The sequence below is a fragment of the Oryzias latipes genome, chromosome 18 (assembly GCF_053564925.1).
Source record: "Oryzias latipes strain Hd-rR chromosome 18, Olatipes_Hd-rR_3.1".
NCBI lineage: Eukaryota > Metazoa > Chordata > Actinopteri > Beloniformes > Adrianichthyidae > Oryzias > Oryzias latipes.
The window spans coordinates 27,365,438-27,389,478 of NC_136254.1; the positions used below are offsets into that span (position 1 = coordinate 27,365,438).

Genomic DNA, 24,041 nt, shown 5'->3' on the forward strand with positions numbered 1-24,041 from the left:
GTTTAAGGATCAAAACTGTATAGCTCCACTATTGCTGCCGTGTCTGTTGCTCCACTAATGTTAGGTTGGGGGTGTGAGGGGCTGTAAGCTATCATGACAGTGTAAATAAATGAACAACGGTCGCAATGCAGAAACTACGTCCAAGAAAAAAAAAACAGTTTTGGCTTCATATGGCATAATCATGACCAAAATACCCTTAAGATCAACAGATGACTGGAGTGGGTCTCTAATATTTAATACAAATCATACAAAAATGGTTGCTATGGAGATAAAACCAACAGAAAAAACGTATTTATATTTATCTATGATCTTTTTCTTTTTCCTTTTGCAATTAGGTGTCACAATTTACTTGTGTTAGAGTAAATGCAACATGTGCCATTGGGAAATGACCAATAAGGTTATTTTTATGCGTCCCATTTTGCTGTTTTCTATCCATTCGCCTAAATGTTTTTACGTGTTTTTTACGGGAAATAACCATAAAAACTCAGGAAAATCAAGAAAATTAGTATGAAAATTTACCTTCATGTTTAAACTAAATAAATGAATAAATCAGAAGACCTACTCTAATTCAAAGTTTTGGTGTCTTTAACTTGTTCCTGCTCCATTTTTCTAATGATGGAGGACATGTATAAATAAATTTTAGCTTAAAATGACAATTTTGAGTGTTGTTTTAGTCATATTGTAAATCGGGAGCCAACAAAAACTGCAGTAGGACAAAGCTTGCCACAAACTTCCTGCTCTGCTCCATTCTGATGGATCCACTTGTGGATGACTAGATTTATGTAAGTCTTTGTTTTCCTGGTATCCGGCTCAAAACTGTAGGGCTGGATAGCTCCAAGATTGCTTGCCAAGTTTGTTGCACTGCTAATGCTACTTTGGGGATGTGAGGGGCTGTAAGCTGGTAGGAGAGCATGTAAACAGATGGATGTCTGGGAGAGGGGGTGGGCTTACTCCAAGCCGCCAGTCCTGCCCACAACTGAGACTTCAATTCACAATGAACTCCCGCAACTCTGGAGAAACTATGTCCTAGAAACCAGCGCAGATTTTTTTTTGGGCTAAAACTAGCATAATCACAAGATGATCAAATGATTTTTATCATTTTTACTGTTCAATTAAGGTCTGCTTCTTTATTTATTTGACTGTTTTCGACTGCTTTGACATTTTTTTTTTGTCTTTTAATCTTTTTAGATTCTGTTTCAAGTCCAGTATTTTCCTCAGGGGGATCCTCCCCTCACCGGCCAACTATTCTCTTGGAACAGGGTCGTTGCAGCGGTATGATCCGGGTCTGGATGCTTGCCATGACCCATTGGGTCGGTCCCTGGCATGAACAGTTCCCCCAAAAATCGAGATCAAGCCAGGTTTCCACGCCAGTTTTTATTTCTATTAACACTTTGAGTTTTATTCATGTCATTCTAGGTCTCATTTAGTTGGGTGCGAGGGGGCTGAGGGCATTCTGTGTTTGTATAGGTTTGTTTTAAACATGTAAAGCACTTTGTGTTGCTGCTTTATGAAAAGGCTTTATAAATAAAGTTTGAATTAAAAAAAAGATGGTCGGAGTGAGACTTTAGCAGAATAAATAATTGTTTTTCTAAAGTTTTCTTTAAAAAAAATGATTTAAAAGTTTATGTATGGGCTGATAAGGTTCTAAAAGTTTTCCTGACTGAAAAGCTTTTGTTTTTTAGGTTAAATTTAGTAGATTCATGTCAAATATGGACAAATCTAAGGAACGTTAAAATACATCAGTGCGCTGATACTTATTTTTCGACTTTAGCTTGTGTTACAGATCCCTCAAAAATTGCTGCACAGTCCCTGAAGTCAACAGAAAGGAGTCAGACTAACCCCCGCTGGTGTTTTTTTGAACCTCCAGGTCGGTTCCTGGGGGGCTGCCCGGCGGGCAGCGTTTATCATAGCTGCGTCTGTGGGGGGAGCGCTGTCCGCGGTGCTGAAACGCAGTCTGTTGGGAAGGACTTGCTGCAGCAGAATCAAACGCTCGCTTCTGGCGCAGACAGAGATGTGTCGCAGCTATAGTGAGGCGGGGACTGGGACGGGGGGGGGTGTGTGTGGACGAACACTGAAAGTCGTACTGTGTGACCGAAAATAAGAGAACCGTCGCTTTTTCACTTTTATCTTCGTGTTTTGCTCTTTTCCCCCCCACTGTATTTAATCGTAAACATACATTTGTGTTTTATTGTCTTCCGCGCGGCGCTGCCCCTCCAAGTGGCCCCGCGAGGCGATGTTTGACTTCCAGAAAGGGCTTCTTTGGGTAAAAAAAAAAAAACGCTCGGTCGCTTTTGATTGACAGCCAAATTTGACGAATCGCGTTTGCGTGTTTTGTCCCTCCCCCCCCCCAAAAGACGAGCCAATGGCGTCGCAGAGCCCCGGCGAGCATAAGCGGGGGGGACGGAGCCACTCCGCGTATACTTCCGCGTCAGTCAGTGCGCGCGCCGTGTGTAGGCTGAATGGGGATGAAACGCCGAGTGCGGAGAGGTATAGGCACGCTGTGATACGGCCCTATATAAATTCGCCGGCAGGACTACCTTCTTTTAAAGACAACCTCCTCGCCGCTTTGCTTTCCTCTCAGTGATGTCGCATATTTGTGTGGCGCACCTGTAAAGAGCGAGACAGGCAGAAGCCGGGTGTTTTTTTTTTTCCTCCCAATGATTTGATTCCTTTTTTTGTCTCTCTTTTCTTCTGTTGTGTTTTTTTTTCTTTTCGTTTCATGCATTTGATCAAAAGAAACTCCATTGTCTGTGTTTTTCATTTAATAAATATTTAATTTCCTCATTTTATCTTGTTTGTGTTGGCTTTTATGTTTCCAAGTTTGAACTGACGGAGCGGAATCCGTCATTTTACAGTGTTTTCATTCAGAGATTTGTCCTTTTTTTTATTCCCCCTCCCCTCTTTTTTGTGCACAAAAAGGACGTCCCTAACTTTCAATTGTAGAAACGGTAAGAGTATTTTTTTGTATTTTTTGTACATATTTTTTTTTTAATTTTTTAAGTCGATTGTTTGAGTGCGAACAGATGATGCAGATCCCTGTGCAGTCGCCCCATCTTCTTGCATGCAGATGCAATGGGGTGGTGGTGGGGGGCCATAAGGGGAGAGTCACCGTGCTGCATTCGCTGATCTTCAACTCTTGAACTGCCGTGACTTGCAGGACTTGCACGTGGGCTTTCCAGACGTGGACTGACGCATTGTCCCTCTCGCGTAGGCGAATTTAGGCCTGGATTATTATGATTATTGATTTTTCTTTTTCTTCAAACGATCTTGTTGGGAATTGTGCATATTTGACTAAAATCCTGGATTTAGACGTATAATCGCAATCAAAATCAAATATGTTCACAGTGAAAGTGCAATTTTCTCTTCCTTTTTTCAAAACAAAACAAAAAATGTAAAATTGTTGTGCAATAATATTTACTTTTCAGGTTTTTAACAAACAACAGAAACTGCATCCATGCTTGCTAAAGTATGATCGGTATTGCTGTCAAGTGCCTCCCTATATAGGTTAGAGCAGGGGGAGCCTTTGATGTGCTTTTTGTTTCAATGCAATACCTGGAATACTGGAATCCTCCCTTTACATAGTCCGGATGTGCTCTTTTATTTTGAAATAATTGACTTTTCTAATCTTCAAAGTGAGTCTAATTAAATAAAAAGCAGAAAAATACACGGCGTTTAGCTTAAAATTTCGTTACATTTTCCTATTACAACTGAAAAAACATTAGTAACGTGTTAATCTTTGAATTTTCATTAAAATACGTAGCACCTGCAGCAAATCAATTGGTATGGCTGAATTTCCGGGTAGGCGCGTGCTCTTCGCTGATTGGCTGAGGCTCTGATTAGTTTATTTAGCTGGGCAGCTTTCCCGCCTCCGCCCCCTTTCCGCTGCGCCAAGACCGGCAACCAAAAAGTTGATGTCTGCAGACTCTACTTCATTAAATACCCACTACGCCGACCCAACACCTCCAGGTAAGACATGTCTGAAGACGTTGGGTGAAGTTTTACCGCGTGGAAACAGTGAACGACGTCGAAGAAACTCCTCGAAAGCGAGTCGAGCCACGGAAGCTAGCAGTCCAACGGATGATGACCTAGCTTAAATGTTTTCATGTTTGCCTCGTAGCGTGCTGCTGTATTCGGGCGGTAAAGCGATTATTTGACACTTTTAGTCTATTTTAAAACCTTTGCATATATTGGTAGCGTAATATTTGTGTCCTCCAAGTTGAGGAAGTAGTTTTTAAGGCTACCATGTCCTGCTCGGCTAAACAACGCCGCTTTGTGGCGCAACGGAAACACGACATGATGGAGTTGCACAAAGCATAACGAAAAAATATATAAATTCAGTTAAGGTGTCGAAAAGTCGTAAAACTAGGTGAATAAGCTGCAAAAGTCAGCATGGCTGCACAGTTTGAACGCAGGAGCACAGGTGTGGCTAATTAACTAATAATCAAGCCAAGTAGTTTGGCAGAGCAGATGAATTGAAATGAGGGCAAATAGTTTTTTCCTTTTTAAAAAAACACGTTTCATTAATTTAAGCCATAATATTCATTCCCCTCTCCCCCAGTTTTGTTTAAAATAACCGTACTTAAGATAAATGTAATTATTTTTTAAAGTAGTTTTTTGTCTTGAATCCTGCTTTAAATTAGTTTTATTTTAATAAACTTGCTTTAATTTATTTAAATGTGTATTACGTTACTACCTATATTTTTCAAATTTAGCTTTTTTTTAAGCAAATGGAACTCAACATGTTTGATTTCAAGCATGTTGTTTTTAAAACCAGTCTTTAAATGTTTAACCTGTTGAAGCTTAAAGCAAATTCTATAGTAATTTAATAGACGAAAATGTAAAAAAAAACATGCACAGATGCATTTCAGTAAGAGATGTGGTGCCAGCACACAAGATGATCATAAGTCATGATTCAAAAAGGCAGAAATAGAAATGTGCTTAATTATAAATAAAATGACATAAAAGTGTAAAAGGTACAACATAAGTTAGCTCAAACAATGGATCTTAAATGTTGCCACATACCTGTTAAAGCATTGAAACTCATTTGTTTCAATAGAAAAAATGTTCAATTTTCAATGTAGGCCTTTCCCTACATGGTCACAGTAGCTTTATTCTAATGAAGTGGCTGCAGATGTGGTTGCAAGCATGCCATGGATAAATGCTGCTTTCAGCCCCCCTCCCTGTTCATGCAGCATCAACAGTTTTAACAACCGCTGAGGACAAGAGATAAGTGCGCTTGTCTTTACGTTTCAGGCCCCTGCACTTGCATTTCTAAATGCAGCTTGCTGACAGCGACCGAAAATGCAGCACAGGAAGGGCCACGCATCAGTCTGTGCTGTGCAGCAGCGTGTACCGCTGTCGGGGGGAGGGGGTTGGTGTGCGCTCGGTGGCGTTAGCAGGAGGCAGCTGTCGTAGTTTGTCCTCCTTTCGTCCTCTGGCTTTGTATCATCCTCATGGTGTCGCATCCTGATCAATGTTGCAACTGACTTTGGAGGCGTTTCGAGACAGTTTGCACAAAATAGTCCTGCTTTTTACCTATGGATTTACTGCTGAAGGCAGAGGCCTCCATCTATTTGCATCGCAGCAGCTTCTATTTAAGCAGCTGCTTTTATCTGAGGCCGTTTATCAAAGCCTTCAGTGCCAATCTGTGTCTAACCTTTTGTAGTCTGGGGGTTTTAAAGCATTTTATTATATTAGTTTGCTGTAATAATTTATTTCAACAGTTTTCTGTTGAAATGCTTTATTCATCTTTTAAGTACAACCCCAGCTTCTTTTTTTTTAAGAACATAATTTTTTAATATCACAATAATTCGACGATGAAACTGTCCAAAATACTAAATTCTGAGTGTTAAATTTAGTTTTTTATTTTTACTGCAAAAATTACCAAAAAAATTTTGATCAGTTTCAATGTTAAATAACAAGATCTAATTTGTAGAGCCAAAAATATCCACAAAGCAAAGTAAATACGACGTGAAAATGTCTAAAAAAAAACCAAACAGGTGAAGCTCATCATCCACTCATAGTTCCAAAGATTCTTTCCCAGGGGTTTCACAATTATTATAACTCTTGTTTTTTGTCCCAAAAATTTAAAGACTTCTAGAAAGCTTCCATGCTGGGTTGGTGTCATTGTAAACAGTAGATGTGATTGGCAAACTAAGTGATTTCAGACTGAGATTTAAACTGATTTTCTTATATACTTAAAAAAAAAAAACTAGATTTTTACTTAACCTTTCAAATAGGTGCAATGTACTCCCAAACCCAAATTGACTGCAACAGGTAAAGTCGGTTTCCTTGCATTTGAGCTCTTTGACTTTAGAGCGATGTGACGTTTATTAAATTTTGCTCGCGTTCCCACGAGAAACCTTGTTTACATGCCGCTACCTGAGAGGGAGTGAGATTGATCTTCAGGAGTGCAGAGGTGCTGCAGCTGCTGTGAGGAAAGTGTGTTGCTGCATCTAAAAAGGGGGAAGCGGATGCTTACAGTTACATGAGTCATGTTTTCACCACCAACTAGCCAACATTACAGTCTTTCAGTTCCATCTTCCCAGAACATGTTGACAGTTTGTGCAGAAATGATCCAATCACAAGGGGGTAAAAATGCTATCTCCCCCCCCCCCCACCACCACCACCACCACCACCATATATGAGCAGTTTTATCAATGATTGTTAGCCATCAATATTTTTTTATTTCTACTTTGTCATTAAAAGGCAAATTTCTTACTTTCTTCTTTACTCTTTCAAAAGAGTGTACTTTAGTGACTAAAGATGTGGTTTTGTCACTGCATTACATGTTGTCATCGTTAAGAGAATCAGCACCTTTTGTGCCTCTGCTTTTGCTTTGTGTACCGAGTGTGTGGGTTAGCGATCGCATCTTGTTTTCAGCCGATATTCTGAACTGTTATTTGGGCTTTTAGTTTTCAAGGACAGCTTGTGCATGTCAGTGGATGCACTTAGACGTTCTTTACTCTGCAGCTTGTCACGCATACTTGGTCGATTTAATCCTCAGAGGAGTGAGGAGCAGAGATTCGTGCCTCCACGTTGAGTGCTCTGTCACATCAGTGCACGCTGATCTCGCTGTTGGCTTCATCGTCAACCTAAAAAAATGTTGTTTTTCTTTTTCTTTTGGCTCAATTTTTAAATCATTTTTGGTGAAAGTTATCTGAAGCTCATGTCCAAATTAGCTTAGATCAATTAGTTTTTTAGTTGTAAAATCTGTTTTTTACAAACGGTAGGGTGGTTGACTTCTGATCAGCTGATTGCAGGTTCGATTCACGCCTTGGCCGTTGGCGCCAGTGTTGGGCAGCGGAGCCGCCATCGGTGTGTAAATGTATAAATGTGGACTATACAGGGATTGTGACTTTAAAGTGCTTTGGCCGTTTGAGGAAGGTAGAAAAGCCTTCTTCAAACACTGTAAGCTAATGTCTCCCACTAGCTTACAGCCCTTTACAACCCCAAGCTAACAGCCGTACAGTTTTAGCGAGATGCCAGCTTAGACGAGGAAAATAAAGACATAAATCGATATGTTTATCTGCAAGTGGATGCATCAGAATGGAGTGGAGAAGGGAGACTTTGGCCCGCCCATTTCACTTGCAGCATCACTTGCTATTTAATTTATTTCATCTGCTGCTGAATCATCCTGATTGAGGTTTGGAGCTAGTAAAACATTTGGATTTATGACAAATTTCTTCTTCTGGAAGATGAGGGATTTGAGGCATAAAATTGGTGTTCTGAGTGTTAAATTGTATGGCTTTTTGTTTTTAAATTTACGCATGTATCAAGTTCCTGTCTGAAATATACCTTTGGTCTGTAGATGAAACAAAATAGTGAGCTTTAAGTCCCCCCACATTTAAATGAATTTAACAGGTTTCGTCCCACAGTTACAACTTAAGAGAGAAGCAGTTGATGTACTGCTACTATGCTAGTTCAGAGATATGGAAATCTGCATAAGAAAACATTTGGATTTGTCTTTACTAACTTTATTTTCATGATTAAGTTTTTTACTAGCTAAATGTATTTGTATTTAGTTAAAAGCTGAAATGATTATGGATGGTCATTGCACACATGACATATTTAAAGTCCACCTCAAAGGAAAAGCTGTCATACCTTTGCCTGTTTTAACAGAAAATGTCTTGTTTTGCTTCTATATTTACTGTTGGGAACAGCCAGGCAACCATTAGAATCATTTTTCTCCATGTGCTGTACCTTTTAAGGCCACCACTAAACCTTTTCTTATTTTCTACTACTACAAATTCATGTTTTAGAGTTTGTACTTCAATGGCATTAGATGTGTAACTGGAAAAATTGTTGCTCATAACTTCATTTGATGTTTAAATTTTACTCAGATGTGGTAAATATCAAATAAGTTGGGCTTGAAACAGAGTTTTGTGATCTGTCGATTTGTTTTTGTTTTACACACATCTTCTACTTTTGAAAAATACTAACCGGTCTTTGTTTTCAGAGCACCTAGTGCATGAAGGAAAATTTAAAGATTTTTTTTTTTATTTGATTTGAAATGGTTTATTTCAAGCAATCAAATAGAAATAATGCACAAAAACATTACCATCATCAGTTATACATTCATACAATAACAAATCAAACTTAGGATAATTAGACATATTAATAAATATTGCTTGAAAGGGAGTGGAGGGAAGCGAACTACCATTTTACTACATGATTTATCATTATCCGGTTCCTAGCTTTTATCAGACAGAATTAAGAATCTTGAAGTATCAATAAACCCGGAACCGGAAAAAGAGTCCCCTGTAAAATAATTCTTCCTCGTGATATCACCTTTGCTATTATATTTAGTAATGTTTTTATTAAAAATAAAGATTGTACTTTAGGTTTAATAAATTTTTTTTTCTAACGCTTTAAATGCAGCTTTGCAGATAACCAAAACTATGTGATTGAACCTGGAAGCTTGCTAAACTCTAAACGTGCATCCTCATGACAACATTGCTTGTGTTTGCTTTTACTGCAGTAAATATTAAAACCAGTGAAACTTGTATTTTAGGGAAAGTGCCATAAAACTAAGAGGGGCTGTTTTACTTAAAGTAAAAGGCAGCTTTGCTAAACTGGTAAATGGAAACACTAGGACTGTGGATCATTGATTCACGAATCAAGCTCAACGATTCACAGATCAAACCACGATTCTTACTTTTTAATATTTGTACAGTTGCATTATGTGTCTTTACTGGATGTATACAAAATGAAATCATATGAATTAAATCACCATCATTTATACTTTTTTATTTAGAACATGAGATCAGAATCAATGAAACTGATAAACACAAAGATTCATTCATCTTCTTAACCGTTTATTCCCTTTCGGGGTCACGGGGTTGCCGGAGCCTATCCCGGCCACTTGGGCGTAGGCAAGGGATGCCCTGGACTGGTCGCCAGTCTGTCGCAGGGTGGAATATCCTCAATCACACATCCACTCACTCTCACACCTATGGACAATTTAGAGTTGCCAATCAACCTATGTAGCATGTTTTTGGATGGTGGGAGGAAGCCGGAGACCCCGGAGAAAACCCACGCATGCATGGGGAGAACATGCAAACTCCACACAGAAAGGTCCCCCATTGATATTGTGTTTTTCATGTCCCCCAGCCGGGACTTGAACCGGGGGCCTTCTTGCTGTGAGGCAAGAGCGCTAACCACTGCGCCACCGTGCAGCCCTAAACACAAAGATTTAGATAAAAATAAATAGTGTTTTGTACTGTAAACAAGATTGTTTTTTTCCTTTAACCTTCTGGTTAAGTTCAACAGTAACATAAACAACATAAAAACATACATATCACTGTTGTTTTGGATCATTTAACAATAAATCCTAAAATTTTCTATACAGATTTTCCATTATCAAAGATCTTAAACAAACCCTTCACGTTCTGAAAAATTGCATATCGGTGCAAAGTCGTTGTGAAAAGCCGCTTTTCTCCATTGCACAATCAGCTGATTTGCGGTGATTAAATAAGGATTTCACTACTTTGTAATGCTGCATATCGGCGCAGGGCTGCTTTCTCCGCTTCAGAATTCGCTGCAGTTGGATTAATTGCGTCAACGGTGGAAGAGTAACTGTATTGAATGTCAAACAGTGAATATTAAAGCAATTATATCAGTAAACGGAACTTAACGTATAATTTGTTAACCAACTAAAAGCAAAACACTCGATAGTTTTACTTTGAAAATGGAAAGCTTCACTGACACTTTATTTTGAAGATTCGTATACTTACTGTGACGCTGCGCAGTTGGCTTTTTTTAGTTTATAAACTTAAAATCCAACATTATTCTGCTTTTCAGAGAAAGAAATACATTGTTTCCCAATTGTGTTTTTAGTACACTCTACTATATTTTTAAAGATTGTAAGTGCGACTGTTCGTACTCGAATTATCGGGAGCAGATTGCGCTAGCCCTAGGAATCATAGCATGTTTTTATCACTCTGTACACCTCAGCAGTGATCAGTGTTCTATTTGAAGAAATGACAATTACCTTTATGTACGGGGTTACATAATAAAAATATTGATGATTACACCAAATGGCATAAGCTCAGTGTTTTATTTTGTTTTTTTTATTCTCTTTTATTGGTTAGAAGTTGAAGGGTGATGAAAATATTCAACATATTTACTAAGAAGGCCACAATTCTCAGCTTAAAACTGAACTCTGTTATACTGTTAAATTGTAGAGAAAGTAATTCTCAAACACGTGTTGTGCTAAGTTTAAGAACAATTTATTTTAGTAAATTACACCAAGTTTGGTAATAAGTCATTGGTGCCCACACTTATTTTGGCATGTGAGCTACTTTTAAGATGAGCTCCAAAAGATCTAATATAGTATTGTAAGTCTAGTCTAAAATACTTAAGCACTAATAATTCAAAAGTTGACAATTTGTATAGCACTTTGAGCTATACAAGTTCACTTGTGAAGTACACTTCATTTTCCTCGTCTTAGCACTGTAAAATATGTTTATGTACTAGTAATTAAAAAAAACTACACAGTAAGAGTACACAAATCTTTGTAAGGAGATAGCTTTGTCGTGTGAATTATTTTTGTAGTAATACATAATTAGAACACGAGAGATTTCCAATTGCAGAAAGAATTCGCATTCAGTGTATTAAAACAAGCAACGCGCAGTGACGTATGGATCAGAGGATGTTCCGTTGGCCGTTTGGCATGTTAATCAAGTCACGTACTTCTTGGTGAGGAAGAAGATTCGTTGAAGGATTTAAAAAAAGAGAAACATTTTTTAGTTATTTATTTCTGAGTCAGTTCAAATGTTTTTCTGCATTTCTGCCCATTAAGAAATTTAAAAAGATCTTTTTGAACTTTTAGTTTTTTACTTTTGTAATACACTAATCATATATAAAACCGAAACAACAAAACAGTGACCAAAAAATTCAGGTTTGAACCAAGTGAATTGTTGCATTCCTAACGTATGTGTGTATATATGTGTGTGTATATATATATATATATATATATATATATATATATATATATATATATATATATATATATATATATATATATATATATATATATATATATATATATATATATATATATATATATATATATTGCTATGCTATGGAGCGCACCTCATTACAAGCCGCACCCTCCCAATTTAATGAGGATTGATCACTTTTTACATACACAAGCCGCACTTGTATACAAGCCGCATGTTGTGACAATTTCATTGGCATGTTACTGAGACCGCGGCAATCTCAAGAGAGGGAGGAGTACAAAGTAGTTTAGACTATTTATTTGAACACACCCACATCTGCCAAAAAGCATGGACCTCACTTCAGCTAACAGCTCCCTCAATTATGGTGTGGAAATTCACACTCAGATTCCCCACTTCCCATGAGTCTTAGGGGTTTAAGGCGGGGCTAACCCCCTGTTGACCACACTGTGTAGATTGAGGATGTTTATGTGCTGAAACCGCATGCATGTTTAAGGAGGAGCATGGAGCTGCAGCGGAACGCGAGAGCAGCTCCCACCTCCTTCCGTCTGTAACACGGCAGCAATGTGGAAATAATGTGGCTCGCAGCAGACCGGCTTTTCTAAACCCGTTGGTGATGGTGGATTTTTTTCACACTGCTTTTAACGATCGCTTTTAACTTGAAAGCTGCGTCATATTGTAGAGGCGGGCATGTGCATGTTGGATCTAATGGTCCAAAGGATTGTGGCTGGGCATGGGTGTTTCTTTTACTGCACCATGACTGAAGTATCTAACAACTGAAGCTAGGTCCATGCTGTTTGGCTGCTTTAGTGTGTGTCAAAGCAATCACGCTTGTTGCTGGAAAACTGGTTATGCAGTATTATGGAACTTGAAATATTTTACAGCTGTTTCCTTGTTTGAAATATTTATGTGAAGTGTTTGAAGTTTCTATTAAATGTCGATGTCAATAGTAATCTATCAGAATGGAAAAACGTTTTCTCATGCCGTAAAGAAAAAATACAGAGTTAATGTTTTTGATCTATAGGTTATTCTGAATACTTTCCTGTTGGGTTCTATTATGTTCAACTGAGAAGTTTAGATGCCATGAGAGATATTAGAAATTAAATAGGAGGAATGGACCCTGGGATGGATTTTTGATGTTTGAAACAGCGATATATAAAGGTTCACTGTAGGGTGAAGTTGTGAAAGTTGCAGGCTGATGAAAATTAAACGAAAGCGTATAAATAACTAAAAATATTCTTATTGTTTCCCTGGGCTCACACTGGATTCAGTTCGTCTCCGGTGCAGTCACCTGAGCGGTCTAGCTACAGCAGGCGACTCAAATTGGTTACGAATGGCTGCAGTTCTGCTGCAGCCCGGGGTCTGTCCTTTTTATCGTTATCCTAATAAAAAGCATGTGCAGTATCGTAAAGGATGGGTGGTTCTGGACCTCTGTGATCAGCCTCTCGTCATCCATGGTGTTAAATGATAGATCTGATGCTCTACCACACACTTGGTGACCCCGTGTCAGCGAAAATAATGTAATGTTTGAAAACATAGGGAGTACAGCGGAAAATAGGCTTTATTTTGAAAAATGTACCAGTTGTACTTAACACTGTCGTTTAATTTGCCCCAACTTCACATTAAAGTGCTCCGGCTCACTCTGGCATCTGAGCAAAATTTGAAGTTAACAAAACCGATTTAAAGCACTGGGGAGGCCGGACCGGACTGGATTCTGTGTGAGTGCATCTCGCACTCTTCAAGTTATGTAAATACTCTGACTCTTGCACCGGAGCTGGACTGGGTTCAGTGTGAGCCCAGGGTTACTGTGGATGAATCACAGCTTTAACAGAGGGCTCGGTTATACACACAATCCATAGAGCTGTCTTTCTATTAACTTAAACCTAGTATGTCCTGAATCCTGTATTTACATTTTAAAGCTTTTAAAACATTTATTTATACACTAAACAGAGTTTTGTGCACAAAATTGAATTCAGAACCAAACATGGTGGTTTTATTTGGGTTGTTTGTGCAGTGGGCATGAAACTCACCTGTACTGAATCACTGTTTGTCTACATCAGTGTAGTAGATGCTTTTCACCATCCTGATGTTTACTCTAATTTAAAGCAAAAAGGCAATTCCTATGTTCAAAAAGTGCACTTTGATTTAAGGTCAGTGCGTGTTATGTTGTTTGAGTGTGGCAAAATACACAAGCGTTTGAAAAATATTAGTGGCTGTCATATGCTCTACTTGGGCAGGGTTTAGGATGGGGACTGCCTAAGTAGTGATCCACTAGTTTTTGTGTAATTCAACTGTTTGTTTTTTCCCTCTTGTAACACCTTTTTTCAGTTTTTATGCTGCTCTGGCTTTAAAATATATTGATGTTGAAGTTGTAGAAAAAGGAACTATCTCACATTTAATATTTATATTTCTAAAATCTAAAGTTATTTACCAATTTTTAACCATTAAAAGGCTAAAAACTGAGTAAGGACCATATGTGTTTAAAAAAAAAATGGTTACCTTTTTTTAAAACAATAAACCATTTTTTGTGAGCACTGAGAAGTGACTGTTGATCGATGCATTAAAATATTTACAGCACTCCATCGATTGTCAAATCTACTAATACAATATGCCAGAGGGATAGGCCTTAGACTCCAGTATGAATCAGTGTTCTGCTTTCCGACTGCTATCTTTAGTGTGTCTCTAAAGAAAATAAGAAATCCTTAAAAGTTATCAAATAAAAAAAACAAAACTCAAATCTGACGAATATGTCTTCCACCAATCTGGGCTTTGGCTTAAAAGTCTTATTGGTTTAGTCACCACAGTGACTCAGCAATACCAACTAAGACAAACCCCTGACATGGGAGTAATTGCTAGTAAATTTACCTGTATTTGGTTAAAAATCCAATGAAACCTGCTGTCAAACACTGAAAGCTTAACAAGACCCACTAATGATCATGTTTTTGTTTCGTTTTTGACATGCTTTTTTTTCTTTTTTTTTTTTTACATACTCCCTGCTCCGCTACATTCTGATGCATCTGCTAGATCCATGCCCTTGTTGGTTTTCCTCGTCTGAGCTGGCATCTGGCTCAAAAATGTACGCTTTGATAGCTCCAATTTGATAGCTCGCCGTTTTTTGTTGCACTGATATTGTTGGGTTGAGGTTGTAAGCTGTAAGCTAGCAGGGAGAACATGTAAACAGAGAGCTTTCAATGATGGTGAAGGAAAGGGAGGTGCTTTGTGCCAGCGGTCCAACTCGGAGGCAAATTTCTGATGAACTACTGCCGCTCCGCAGAAACTATGTTCTAGAAAAATACTTTTTTTTTTTTTTTTTAAGGCTAAAAACGGCATAAACATATTAAAGACCACTGGGAACACACTTCTGATAGCCATACTTGATCTTCAATTTAATCACCTCTTAAGGAAATTTGACGTTAATTAGTTATGGCAAAAACTCTCAAGTGGATGTTTGTGGGGGTGCATAAATATTCTCAAAATAAATGTCATTCAAGTCTGTCCATGCAGAGTACCCATTTGTTAAAATATAATAATAAGATAATCATTGATGTTTCAATTAAAGAGAATTATCAAGCAAAAAATGTGCGTGTTGTGTAGTTAAGGTTTATGCTTGCAAAATGTAGTTGATAGCAAGTCCCTCAACGATCTTTTTATGACGTGTTGGCCAGCATTTGCGATAAAGGAGTGTTTTTCTAACTTCACAAATTGGTGATTATGCATGTTCCTAATCAAGGCAGCCACTCAAATCCGCATGTTTTTCTGCTCCAGCATAACTGGCACAGCTCTTTGGATTGCTGTCAGGCTTCTGTGGAGCTTGATGAGTTGTGTGTTGGAGCAGGAAAATCAGTAGAACAGGCAAAAAAAAGAGGTTTTCTGACCGGTCTTAAGTGAAGTCTAACCGCAGTCATGGTTGGAGAAAGCAGAAGCTGTTAGCTGTAGTACAGAACTTTCTATTTTTGGTGGGGTTATGCAGTTGGTCGGCTTTAACCTTGGTTTAGGGGCATGCCACTGATTCAGATGACTCATGTGTTTTTGCTTGTGTAATGCAGTGTTGACACACTAGTTCATTCAAGCAGCTGAAAGTAGCAGTGATGATTGGAATATTTGATATATCAGAAATTACTGTTTAATTCGTTTTACTAATCAATATTCCTTGACATTCTTGCATCTTACATTTTTTCATTAGAGTAATGTCCTGCTTCTGTTGGCATAGCAGGACATTAATGTCTAAAATGTTGGTACATTTTAGACAAAAACTGTAAGAGTACACAGATCTCTCAAAATACACAAAAATGTTGTATATTTTAGTATTAGTTGATTTATTATATCAGAAACCTTGATCTTGACATTAAAGTAACGTCTTGTATTGAAATAGCTCAACCTGTGAGAATATTGGTTATTTTTTGGCAGCTTAACCCAAGTCAGTGAATTGATGGTTTAAATGGTTCAAGGATGCTTTTTTTTTGTTATGGTGTATTGTGTTGGACATTATTTTAAGGAGAAAAGAAGAGCTATAATCTCTAAAAATCTTCAGAATTACACCAATTAAGCAACTAGTTTTTGTGCAGAAGTTATGTTACAGGTTTAAGATATTTTCTGGTTTTATATCTTTTTGAATCTAGGTTAAAGAAATATAAGTGATTAATCCGAGTTATTAAAAAGTGGCATTTTTAGTTGTGTATTGTTTAATTTTTTTTCCCCTCTTATAATTCACTACTTGCTTCCTGATTTAAATTTTGGCATTCCTGATGGCACACTGGTACTCGAGAAATGCTCATTAAACTGTGAATTTTTAAACCAGCTTGTGTATGTTTGTAAAATTGTCCTCAGAAATGACACTGTGAAGATGCAGTGACATGTCTTTTACCTAAAGCTTACTGTGGATAAAAGAACCTCTATTCTTGTTATCATACCGTATATCTTCCAATAGTACACACTGTTTATTCCAAATATTTGGCAAGCCGGCCTGGCGTTTATTAGAGACGGGCGTCTATTGGAAACCAGCACTTATTTCCTCATAGAGAGAATGGGTTCATTTCGTGGTTAAATTTGGTCAAGAAGTGCAGAGAAAAACACCAGATGAACATTTTGGGATTTATTTAAAAGGTTGAGAACATCGTACATGATGATTAGTGTATGTTTCTTTTCCCTTTAAGCAAACCCCTCCGTATCAAAAATCCTCTGTGGAAAGGGTGGATCATTTTCCTGGAGACACACGCACCTTTTAGTCTTTGCTGAATAATCCATGTTCAAACCAGTTCTTCCAATTCATTGCTCGCTTTCTTTGCAGCTTCACCAGGAAACCGGCTTGTTCCTTTTTCTGCAGCCGTCTTGTCAAAATCATCCATCTGCTTGCACTATTCATGGAAAAGTGACTGTCGTGCAGATTCCTCACCAGAATGATTTTTTGCGTATGCCACCACACAAAGTCTAAATCTAATGAGCGTTTCTTGGCTATCGTTACCTGATTGCTACACTAGCTCACAATGCCACAGACACTCTGGGGCGGTGGGGTTGGGGCTCTTAAAGGAGCCTGGCTACTATTGGAAGATATACGGTATATTGTCAGTTTCTAAAATGTTTAACTTATTTGGATGAAGGTAAACTTCTGTAGTTCTCAGTCAGGGTTTTGGAATACGTTTGGACCAGCATTCATGTGGACCAAGGTCATTATGAAGTAATGTTTCAATAACATGTATTGGGACATAAATGGACGAACAGTTGTATCGTCTCTTTTACGTATACATTTTCTAAATTTTACTTTAATTTTTGGGTTTTGAACTCATTAGCAGTGTCAATACAGGTTTACACTTGATTACTTATGGTAACCAAATGAATGGATGTGGTTTTCGCTTGATGATATTCACGTTTGCCTTCTGCAACTTCTTTCTGCATGTCTTGTGTACCATACCCTTGAGCTTTACAGGTTACCATTCCTCATGCTTTATTTGTCACCGTCTTTGTGGCCAGATCTGTTGTGGTGAACTGTACGTTTCTGGGGTTGGCTTAGTAGAAATGTGGTGACTGTGGCCTTTTACGACTTTCACTCTTTTGTACCAACCAATCTGCATGGACTGCCAGTAAAGATATTAGCCTTCCCCCTACACCCCAACAATGACTTGTGATCCTCTGACTGTTGCTTTTTGTTGTTGATCTAACATGAAGTACTTTTTGTGTCCACATTTTCAGACGGCAACTCCACACTAACATGGCAGTCAGACTGTGCGATGTGGCTTCTCTGCTTAGAAGTGGTTCGTGGGCGCCTGAGCCTTGGACTGGGGTCTGTGGCACTTTCTTTTCTTGCAAAACAATAATTTAGTCTGCTCCCTTTATTTTTTTATTTTTCCCAGGCCAAAACAGTAATGTTAGCTCTATGTTTCAATACTCAAGTTCAATTTAATTATGTTAAAAATTTGAAATCCAGGCACGTCAGGGGTTTCAGGTTTGCAAAACTAATAAGGGGTTATTGCAATCTGCTCATAAATACACTTCTTTTCCCGCTTCTGTAAACATATCAGCTAAACTGTGATTTCTCTTAAAAAATACGAACTGTGGTGATTACAAAGAATTGCCGTCTGCACATGGTGAATGTTTGATTGACTGATTATTATCTTGAAGGGTTGTGGTTTTGGTGCTAGTGTAGTAGTGGCTGCAGATCTACTGCTGCTGGAGGTTTTGTGCACCCTGGTGTGTTCAGTGGTTTGGTTGCGGTTTAGGATTCTGTTTTACCTACATTACTCTTAATGGTGACAATACACTATTTTCTTTTCAATCTTTTAGGACGACCAAGTTTAAGCAAAATTTAGTCTCTCAAAAGTGTTAGAATAAAAATGCTAATTATGAAGAAAGCAATTGGTGCGATTCAATCCCACACCTATCACCATACATCCCTGCCACCACTATTAACCCTTAAATACTGGAGATGTCTATGCCAACGGCTGAATAACACACACTCTGACATATCGCAGCTCTTTGACTGTTTATGCAATCGTGAATCTGCTTATTCTGCCGCAGAGTAAAGTGGCTTTGTACTAAAAGGCAACACTTCTCTGCAACAGAATCAGCTGATCTATGTTGACTACATAAACACATGACTACTGTAAAGTGTTACATATTAGCGCAAGGCTTCTTTTCTGCACTTCAGGACTCGCTGGAATTGAGCCAATTGCACTAAGATTTGAAGAGTTACGGAAGTCGAACGAACGTTAGCACTGGGGCTAAAGCTCCGGTGTCAAAGGGTTAATAGAGGCTGGGTTACTCAAGCCAGTTGTGATCAACCGCTAAATTTAAACAAGTCTTTGACTCAAAGTAAAACATTTGTTGTTTGTTGAGTTTGGACCTAATTAAAAATGCAGTTCCCATTCTGTCGTGTGCAAAAAGTGACCTTTCATAATTGCGACGACTTTTTTCCTTTGAAATAAAAATCTGTGTTGTTCACTTCTGATCTTTTTCTCTTATTTTCTCTCTTTAGCAGGTAATTGCTGCCATGGAAACACAGCTGTCCAATGGGCCAACTTGCAACAACACAAGCAACGGTCCCTCAACAATGTCAAACAACTGCTCCTCCCCAGTAGAGTCAGGGAGCATAGAGGACAGTAAAACTAACTTGATAGTCAACTATCTGCCTCAGAACATGACCCAAGAAGAGCTGAAGAGTTTGTTTGGGAGCATCGGAGAAATTGAGTCCTGTAAACTCGTTCGAGACAAAATAACAGGTAACCCAAGTTTTTCTTATATCTTAACTAAAGCCGACTATTTTAGTGTTAAAGGTGAAAGTATGGGGTTGTATTGAATTCCTTCAATACTCACTACTTTGTGTACTATATTGGGCGTTCGCCGTTTTGTCAGGGTGTCTGAATCTACAATTCCAGAATTCCAGTGCCCTGGAAATGTCCTAGAAGTTATTTAAAAAGTTTTCACGTTTTAATCATCAAAACACGATAGATTCATCACTAGTCTTTGTAAAATGATCATATTTATTAGGTTTTTACTTTAGCGAATAGGTGAAATCATATTGGTAAGTAAAAATCCAGGGCGCTGTATTGTACTGCACTATGTTGTCTTGTAGGGGTTTAGGGAGTAGTGAGGGAGTTCGAACCAAGCTTGGGTTTCACATTGTCTTTGAAAATTGCTTGGACAAAAAAGACCAATTAAAAGGCAAAATGGGTTATATTTATCTTTAAAATTTATATTTGTTTTGGATTTCACTGGACAAAGTTGATTTGTTTTATAAAAAATGTAAAGACGTCTACATGTATCTCTTCTAAACATGTTGGTTGTTGTGAAAGGTTAACATGTAGCAAGTCTGTGACTTATTAACCTTCGTAGCTCCCGGATTTACAGTCTATCCACTGCTGTAACTCCACAAATTAATTCAAGCAGATTCTGAAGCAGAGATTCACATGTCAAAGTGTGCGTGCTATTTAGGTGTTGCTGGCAACATCTCTGGTTTTGAAAGGGTTAAATGACTCCTGTAAAATCTCATGCTATAAAGCACACGTGTCAAACTCAAAAGTGGTCCACCATGTCATTTTATGTGGCCCGCGAGAGCATAAAGGTTTTTAATTTCTTAAAATAAAATATAACGTGTATTTATTCATATCTAGGGGGAATTGGACTTGAAATATGGAATTGGGCAACTATACATTACGACTGAAACACTGTCCGTAGAATGTAACCCAACAGAATCAAATTTTAAAGGATTTCTGCTGAGTAACAAGCAAACATGTGTTTTCTATGCAACTCTAATTGTCACTTTAAAAAGTTCTAATAAATAAATAATGAGTTATTTAACATTAGGAGCGGTTACGTTTATTTTTCATTACATTTAGTTACATGTATAAGTTATATCTGGCCCTTTGAGGACAGCAGCTATGCAGATGTGGCCCTCTGTGAAAATGAGTTTGACACCCCTGCTATAAAGTGTATGAAGCTTATAAATGCTACTATTAAAAAGTGGCATTTCTGACCCCACTGGCCTCCTGCATGGATGGACTGGATGACTTGGATATAAGATCAGGTTGTTCTCAAAGGGCTGTTGCTAACAGGGTGGCATTCTAACACCATTGCTTGAGTAGGTAGATGGTGGCTAGTACTCCTGTTTTCAGCCAACTGTTTTGGCCGCTCTACCTAATATGTCCAGCAGCCCACAAGCCTTTTAATGTGTCATTAGCAGCAGGTGGACAGGGCTTTTCATTTTTTAACTCTTAAATACATCACAACCGATGACTTTGGCTCTGCTGCAGTTGACTTGAGTCGCACGGGCGGCGGGTGCAGCTGTGCCTGGCTTTTTTATATATATAAATATGTATGTGTGTATATATATATATATATGTGTGTGTAATAATATATGCTACAGCGTTCTTGACCATACTCACAAGTATTCAAAGATTGCTGCATTTCCCCTATGATTACTGATGGTTTCATTGCAAAGTGTGGTTTCAAGTGCTAAATTCGTTTTAGCTCATCGCCTCTTGAAGGGAATTGCGTTGACCCGATTGCAGTGGCTCAGAATAACAACAACAAATTGGAAAAGGAGTAGAATGCAAGAAAGGGCATGTGGCTGTTTGAGTCGAGACTTGTGAAAGTAGGCCTTTGAAAGTCTGATGGAATAATTGCCGCTTTGGATGATTTATAATTGATATGGATTGATTTGCTTTAAAATTGCCTGTACTCTTTTTAGCGTAATGGCTGACAACATTGAGTTTTTCTTTTTTTAATCATCAGTTTTTGTGCTTAAATGTCAAAACCAGAAAGACACAGAGGCATTTAAATTTGAAAAAATGAGGTTTAATATCACTTGACTGTTTGGGTTTTTAATGGGGAGTTTGTGTTTTTGTTTAGCTTTGTAACGGACGACATTGTATTGTGGCATTATTTTGAGTTCGATTTTAAGCTTCGATGATGAGGAAAAAATGGAAAAAATGTAACATGTTTAAGACCCAATTCAACAAAAATAGGGTTTCAACATGGTCTTGTAGCATTTTTCTGATGGACATGTATGAAAAGCTTAATCCTATTTGAGGATTTCTTTGGTCAAATCGTTGTAAATCAGGAGCATATGAAAAAATTGTAGTTTGAAAAAGCTTGTACGCGTGACGTAGAGCCTACAGCGGCAAGACACAAGGTTCCTGTTCCGCTCCCTTCGGATGCATTCACTTGTAGGCGACTAGATGTCTTTGTTTTCCTCGGGAGAGCTAACATGTAGCTCAGAACTCTACAGCTGGATAGCTCCAATATTTCTCTCCATTTTTGTTGCTAGCAGAAGAGCATGTAAACAGATGGATCATGGGAGGTGCGGTTGTGCTTACTCTGCACCAACAGTCCCGTCTACAACAAATTTGAATTTCTAGTGATCTCATATCGCTATCAGAAACTGTTCCAGAAAGCAACAGTTTCTTTTTCCTCCTTTGGGCTAAAAACAGCATAATCATAATTATAAGACCACTGGGAACGCTTTTATTATAGATCAGAATATGATTGGTGTGGGTCTAAGAACTAAGCTGGTGTTCTTGCTCTTTAGTTAACTAAAAGCTGATAACATCCATTAAATAGAAAACTATTTTGGTGGTGACATGATTTGTCAAACAACAGTATAAATAGTGCAATCAGTTTTCTTTTTAATTAAACATTAGGATATTACTGTTTCAATTCTAAAGATCATATTTTACAGATGAACTGTAAATGGTTGCTTTCTCCAGCAGTAATGTACATTAGATTTGTGACAGTAATGGGCTCAGTTTATTCTGGAGAAGACGTTTAATAAACAGCCCATGGCATGGAGTGAATGTTCCTTTGGAGGGTTTTGATAATTGAGTCTGAAGATTTGCATGTTCTTCAGAATGAAGTCTGTAAGATCAGATAAAGGATGAGCAGATTTTTAAAAAATGTCCGTCAAAATTTTATTTTTTTCTCTTTTAGTGGTTAGGAGAAAAAAAAGTTCTAGTTTTATTGCTACTCTTTATCAAACCTCTTTGCAGTAATGTTTAAATTGTTTTAATTGCTGCCGTTTCAAGTCCTGTGTTTGGTTTGTCTTCATGGTCATACTTGACTCATACTTTTGCACATTTCTTCTGATTTGAAACTGTCCAGCACTAAAAATTATTTACGTCTTGTATGTTTATTTTAAATTAAATTTCGTTTGGCACGTAGTTCACTCAGATTTACTGGTGTTTTGGACCGTAAACGGTTTCTAAACTGTTCTTAAAGAAATCTGTTCAGGTGATTTCATTTAAGGCAGTGTTTAAATCTCATTCATAACTCGGCAGAAAGCAGTGTCAATTTTTTAAACCTCTTAGTTGACATTTTTCCGAACTACTGTAACTCAAACCTTTTACGCAATTAATCCAATTGAAATAAATGCGCTTTTTTCACTGCATCAGAATTGGCTCTAACACCCACGTTAATAAATCTGTTTTTTCCTCTGCGTTGCTGCGGAGAGAGATATCCTAGATAAGTTGCTGTGGCCCCTCCTTAAAAAAAAATGGACACCACTACAGCTTCAAATATCCCTACAATTGGAGCAATAGGGAGTTCTGCTTTGATCGCACATCACTGGTCAGTTATTGTGAGTGAAACTAAAATAAACGATTCCAGTGACCTTGAACTTGTGAGCAACACCTTTTGTGAGTGAAGACTATAGAGTGGACCAGTGAGCTGCCAACACTTATGTACATCTTGGAGGCTGCTAGTCTTTGACATTGCATTTAGTCTGACCGGCTCATGACTAAGGCTGTGTCTGGTTCCCCCCACTACTCGCTTATCTCTAAAAGACCATATAGTGGAGGACTATATGTTATATAGTTATAGTGGAGTTTTACAAAAATGCTGTTATTTCTGGCAAAAACACTCATCTTTGAAAATTGTACCGTTATAGTTTATTTTGGTCCGATTTTTTTTTTATTTATCAATTTCATTTATTTTCCCTAATTATGCTAATGTTTGTGATTGCAGGGCAGAGCCTAGGCTATGGATTTGTTAACTATGTGGACCCTAAAGATGCAGAGAAAGCCATCAACACCTTAAATGGCTTAAGACTTCAGACAAAAACCATCAAGGTAAGACACTGTCTTGTTGCTTTTAGGAAAACTGTGTGCAGATTGTGTCTGGGTCCACGTGAACGTGTAGAACAATGCAGGTAGAGCTTTAAAATCTGGGTAGAGAAATCACTGCTTGGGCCTCAAGTAGAGCAGAACAGTTTCAGTTTCTACGGAACAGCTTCTGTTAGCGTTCATCAGGCAGTGTAGCTCTGTGCTGCTGGGAAAAAAAACAACCCTCATTTGCTTCAGACGGTTGCTGCAGGATTTGTGGGTGTCGGAGCCAGATTTTAAAGTCTGATCGTTTCCCTGAGGACTTACCTGTAAATTTAGCAGTTCTAATCAGACAGGTGGGGTTTGGAAGAAGATGTCTGATGGAGAAATTTCCGATTCTATTATAATTGGCACAGAAATGTTCTGAAATATTGTGTCGTAGCAGAAAATCTGTTATACAATAGCTGTTAATTTTTTGTTTGGCTGGGCGAAGTCTCAGACTTTATGCTGATTTAAAGTGTATGCCTGTGCAAAAGATGGAAGCTGTTTGTGTGCC

The 24,041-nt window shown here is 38.1% G+C and overlaps 1 protein-coding gene across 10 annotated transcripts in view; it reads left to right on the forward strand.

The window, feature by feature from the left end:
* Positions 1-2,412: 2,412 nt before the first annotated feature.
* The window catches only part of elavl2 (ELAV like neuron-specific RNA binding protein 2), a 34,781-nt gene continuing 13,152 nt past the window's right edge, over positions 2,413-24,041 (forward strand). For 2 of the 10 annotated variants that reach the window (XM_004079664.5, XM_078936184.1), the window contains exons 1-4: positions 3,659-3,966; positions 17,646-17,736; positions 18,928-19,171; positions 23,409-23,512. In XM_004079664.5, coding sequence (XP_004079712.1) covers positions 17,665-17,736; positions 18,928-19,171; positions 23,409-23,512 — 420 coding nt within the window. In that variant the 5' untranslated portion in view covers positions 3,659-3,966; positions 17,646-17,664. Of the gene's footprint in view, positions 2,949-3,658; positions 3,967-17,645; positions 17,737-18,927; positions 19,172-23,408; positions 23,513-24,041 lie in introns of those variants that run through there. The other 8 variants (XM_078936183.1, XM_078936186.1, XM_078936185.1 and 5 more) reach the window with 7 other exon arrangements.